Source organism: Impatiens glandulifera, chromosome 2 (assembly GCF_907164915.1).
Source record: "Impatiens glandulifera chromosome 2, dImpGla2.1, whole genome shotgun sequence".
NCBI lineage: Eukaryota > Viridiplantae > Streptophyta > Magnoliopsida > Ericales > Balsaminaceae > Impatiens > Impatiens glandulifera.
Window position 1 is genome coordinate 37,488,267 of NC_061863.1, and position 5,372 is coordinate 37,493,638.

The following is a 5,372-nucleotide window of genomic DNA, read 5'->3' on the forward strand; positions in this document are numbered from 1 at the left end:
ATCAACAAATTCTAATTCATCAAACTCAATGATCATTCTCATATAAACCAAACTATTTTTAGTGCAAAAGTAAGTACATAAAATTGTTTATAACAACTTAATTAATACACTTTTAATATGCCCATAGTTTTTCTCAATGTTATTTATTTATTTCAACTAACAATACTAAGAAATGATCATTGCAAATCATATTTGGTCGATCTATTTGGAGAATAAATTCCAAAAGTTCACCAAAAATGATGGAAAACTAGCCAACCAGGTTAAAAAAGCTAATGTTGTAGTTGCTTTCAACTGTCCACACTGAATTTCGGAACATTGATTACGAAGAAAGGTAAGGATAAGGGTCGTCATTCCAGCACATGCACAAGCACCAGAAAAAGTGAATGTGGATGTAACCTGGAGTTGACAAATTCAAAAGATAAATAGATGTTCAATAATTGACTCAAAAACATTTAATTACGTACCAAATCACCGAGAGTGAAAAATACTATCACTATACGATTCGTCAGTGATCCTCCAGTCATGAGGACATAAATGTCCAAACAAGCCATTAAAAAATTCCATAGACATTGAATGGCCATAACTGCAACAAAATATCTGGTACAAGCAAATAACTTTAATTACAGATTAATCAACTATCTTCTTCTCCAACAAAATAAAATAAATGTGAAATTAACATTAATTAACCTGAAGGTATTAATGGTTGAAAACTTATTTATGGTGGTCATTAGGCATACCGAAATGACAGCCAATATGAACTGCAACAGCCGGAATGCAAGTCCGCCTATTGTGCCAGGCCTACCTTGCCTGGCATTTATCCTTCCTGGGAAGACATTGTTAACCTGCGGCGGCGGTAACTGCTCCACCACTGGGTGCACGGCAGAATGACTGATTATGTTCATCCTAGCCTGAGGCAGTAGTAGTGGCTAGCTGTAGGCGAAAGGAAAACAAAAACAAAAACAAAAAAAAAAGGAAGAGACTGAGAAAGTGATCAAATCAAACGAAATTAACTTTACAGAACGAAACTATAATTTAGAATATATATGGGGCTAGAAAATGATACCCGATCGATACTTGGAGCTGAAGATGGGACGGACAACTTACAGTAGATTGAGCTGAATATATATATATATACATATTACACCTACCATTCATTATTTTAAATTTTATTAAATAATTAATTAATTAAAAACAAAGAAAAATGAAGAAATTAGTAATTGTTGTCCCTATATTTGATTAAAATCAGTAATTGCATTTTGGTGTAGTATTTAACCAATTAATACATATTTTATTTGAAAGTAATAATTACTGTTTATGTATATATATATATGATATATATAGATAGAACTGGAACATAAGATGATTATAATGTAGGGATGTTTATTTGAAATTTTATCACTTAAAATGTGAATATATGCTAAAGGCATAATTAAAATGAGAAACTAAGTCAAATACGTCATGTCATTCTTTGATCTGGCTTGTAGTTTGAATAATTAATGGAGCATTTTTCAATTTTTATTATTTTGTTTTTCTTGATTATATATATATATAATGATCAGAATTTATGTTCATTATTTTTTTTTATTTAAAATATTATTAAAAGTTAAATTATCGACTATTTATTAATCCAAATCAAATTAATTCTAAATTTTAAATTCCAACCAAATTTGCCAAATTTATTTTGATTAGTTAGGGCCAATCTCATCTGAAAAGATTTTCATTCATCTACAAATCTATAATTAATACAATATCCAAAGAAAAGATAATTTTAAGCTTATTTGTTTTAAAACAATTCAATTAAAATTTTAAAGTTTAATTCGCACTTTAAATTTAAACGAAAATAATGAAGATGAGATCGTACTTCTTATATTAAACAAACTAAAAATTTATTTGATATTAATTAATATCATAAAACTTTAAATATTCTTTTCTCAAAACTTCCATGATCTAATTACATATTTATTTTATAATTTTCTAAAAATAAATATTGTTTGTATCTAAATATTAATTAATACCATAAAACTTTAAATATTCTTTTCTCAAACAGTCGTGTATAGACGGATGCCTTAATTGGACTAATTAGATTAGTCATCTAAAGAAACCATATACTTAGACGAGTTGTTGCTTAAACAACTTGCAAATTAAGCTTGGCTAGACGTCTATATGTAAGATAGTCGTCTTAAGCGTCTGTAGATGTGCGTAGTTAGACGTCGTCTGAATAGATACATGCTAGACGTTTGTAGACGAGCGTGTTTAGACGCCATCTGAACAAGAGATCAACCTAGCTTAGACGCAAGGCATGTGAATAGCACAAATGTCTAACTATGTGTATCCTTAGACATCTCATCTTCAGACGAGTGGGACAGTTGTCCAACGTCTAATGAGATGTCGATGTACTTTTCCCGCCCATAAATTGATTTGTAATATTTTGAATAACTTGAAGACACGTGTCTTTCAATGTTAAAAATATGACTAATATATCTGACGGTTTATTTGTTTCCACCTTTTAATTAATGATGGATTTTATGATGGTTTTTAAATTACGTCTTCTCTTTTAAATGATAATTTTATTAGAATCACGTTTTTAAATTAAATGACAGTTTACTTTTAATGATGTCTTTTACAGCCATGTGTTAGTCTTACTCTATAAAGAGTAACTAACACATCCTAACAGATTCATTATCTTCTTTGTGAGTCTGAATACTTCTTCTCTCTCTATAGAAATCTATTGAGATTCTAAGCTGCCTACAACCATAAGTCCTCTTCTTCATTCAAAATCTAAAGCTAAAAAATGGCCTCTATTGCTCTAAACACTCTGCAAGTAAACTTTGAGTCTGTCTCTTCTTCGACGCTTCCAGAAATGGTTGTAATGTGTGAAACTAATCTTTCGGCCTGATGAAGTTTCTTGATGGACCTTTCATCCTTCACAAACTCGAGGTTTGTGAGTTCTTTGAGTATGCAAGGATAGTAGGTAGCATGATTATCTTGGCAACAATAAAAGGAGATGAAGTCTCCTTCTCTAAAGACACTTTCGCTCTATTTTTCGAGCTTCCGTCGGAGGGGTTGACAGAGTTCCCCAACTCTCCATATGATATCCTATCTGAGATGAAGAGTGTCTTCTCAGATACCTCCTTCCCTATTGAAACTCATGGGAAGAAATCGTCCTTAAGAATTGAGTTTTCTATTCTCAACGACATCATTTCTAAATCTTTATTGGCTAAGGTGGTCACTAATATCTATTCCAAAAATATCTTTGAGATGACAGTGGCTATAACTAGGGGAATATCCATTAACTAGTCAAAAATCCTCTTTGATAACTTGGTGAAGCTGATCTCTTCTCCAAGGAAGCCAATTGAGTATGCTGCTCAGCTCAACATGCTGCTCGCTCATCTCCGAGTTAATGTTGGATGTGGGGTTCACATTAAGTCTTCCAAAGTTTTGGAAAGTAAAAGGGTTTATAACTACTTATTCAGGGTAGGAAGATTAAGGGAAAAGAGAAGTAGTTTGAGGTTTCAAAGGGCTCTAAGGGTATTAGGAAATTGATCTTCCCGATGATGTCAAAAAGGGGAAAATAATTGGGCTACTATCAAGGAAGAAGATCAGGAAAAAAGGACATTAATCAAGGGAAAAGGAGAATAGAAAGACCTATTTTAGGAAAGACCTAACTTTTGTTTGTTAATGAGTAATTTTTGCTAATATATAAAATCTAATCCTTTCTTTAGAGATGGGCTTGAATTTTTACTAATCTACCCGATCTTCTAACTAACTTTTAACATCATCAAAAAAGGGGAAATTATTGAGTCTAGTCAAATTGATTAAAATAAACCTAGTAAATAAGCTTAATTAAAACAACATTGTTTAATTGTGGGCTGACAGTATTTTAATGATGGGCAAATTAATCAAAGTAAAACTTAGCTATGCACAGGCAAAGTTAAAGAGCTTAATTTAATGTTGCAAACAAATATGTCACACCCCAAAAATCAGCTTTTCTAGATCTGGAAATCTACGGTACTGACAGAGATCTAGAACCGTGGATGATGGCCCCTAGGACCGAGTGGTCTGGCCGATGATCATGCAGATGAAGGATTCAAAGGCAAGTACTTTTCTATACGTTTTATAAACCCACACAATGCTATTTATTCATGTATTTTATATAAACGATGCATATGGTTTTCAAAGCATGTTTTCATTTCAAGTCCATGGTTTTCTAAAGAAGGATGTTTTTAAGTTAAGGGCTATGGAATCGATGTGATCATGATGAAGAAATTGAAAGATACAGGAGGATGGCTACTAGGATGAGCTCTAGTGGTCCGATGCTCTCAAAATATGCCTGATGGTAATGACGGAGGGATGCCTCACCTTGGGAATCAGCTCCCAAGGTCTAGGGTCCCAAATATGTGCTTAAGTATGAAACTGTACAGACACGGATGATGATATTCCCTTAAAAACCCTCATGGACGTAATGTAGTAAAATGTCTTTTATGTATTACTTTTATATGCTTGCAGAGTCTATCGGCTCACTATGCTTGTGTGGTGTAGGAACCCAGCTACGAGTTTTTATGACATGTGAAGGATATTTGGAGTAGAGCATGGTGCCAGAGATGTGTGTGGGAGGAGGGACCGAGACCGTAGGACCGACTTTTAGATCAACCATTTCAACATCAACCCTAGAAAGGCACCCTAGCGCTTCCGCATTTATGATCGAATTTACGTTGAATTAGGTGCAGGAAAGTAGGAAATTAGGGCGTAAATAAATAAAACTAAACTATGAAAATGTATTTGTGTAGGTACATCTCAATGAAACGTAAGCAGACATTTTGGTCGATAGACAACGTTAGACCTAGTCCGAAGCAGGCACTTATAGACGTCTTTCTATTACAAATAGAGTCTGGAGTAGTCAGACGCGTTCTAAAGAGGAAGTGTAATTAGACGTCGTCTAACCTTATTAGACTCGTTCTAAAAGAGAAGCACAATTAGACATTGTCTAACTCCTTCTTAGACGTGGTCTAAAGAGGTAGCATAGTTAAACGTCATCTAAGCTTATTAGACGCGGTCTAAAGGAGAAGCGTAATTAAACGCTGTCTAACTCCTTCTTAGATACGGTCTAAAGAGGAAGCATAGTTACACGTCGTCTAACCTTCTTAGACGCGGTCTAAAGAAGAAGCATAGTTAGACGTCGTCTAACTCCTTCTTAGACATAGTCTAAAGAGGAAGCGTAGTTATACGTTGTATAACTCCTTCTTATATGCGGTCTAAAGGATAAGCCAGTTAGACGTCCTCTAACTCCTTCTTAGACGCGGTCTAAAGAAGGAGCGCGAGTAGATGTCGTCTAACTTGATCAGACATCCGAATGAGCGTCTAACTACGTATTT

The 5,372-nt window shown here is 33.9% G+C and overlaps 1 protein-coding gene across 1 annotated transcript; it reads right to left on the bottom strand.

The window, feature by feature from the left end:
• Positions 1-201: 201 nt before the first annotated feature.
• LOC124924622 (CASP-like protein 5A1) lies at positions 202-902 on the bottom strand. The gene is made up of 3 exons (XM_047464635.1): positions 688-902; positions 465-597; positions 202-396 (listed from the first exon to the last, which is right to left on the bottom strand). The coding sequence occupies exons 1-3, from the start codon at positions 900-902 to the stop codon at positions 202-204; spliced, it is 543 nt and encodes a 180-aa protein (XP_047320591.1).
• Between the last annotated feature and the right edge of the window lie 4,470 nt (positions 903-5,372).

Bases quoted from the DNA above. Each gene is read 5' to 3' on its own strand.
- LOC124924622 (XM_047464635.1), bottom strand. From the start codon at position 902: ATGAACATAATCAGTCATTCTGCCGTGCACCCAGTGGTGGAGCAGTTA. The intron at 598-687 runs GTTAATTAATGT...TGCTTGTACCAG, and splicing joins TCAACCATTAATACCTTCAG to ATATTTTGTTGCAGTTATGG. The intron at 397-464 runs GTACGTAATTAA...TGTCAACTCCAG, and splicing joins TTTTCACTCTCGGTGATTTG to GTTACATCCACATTCACTTT.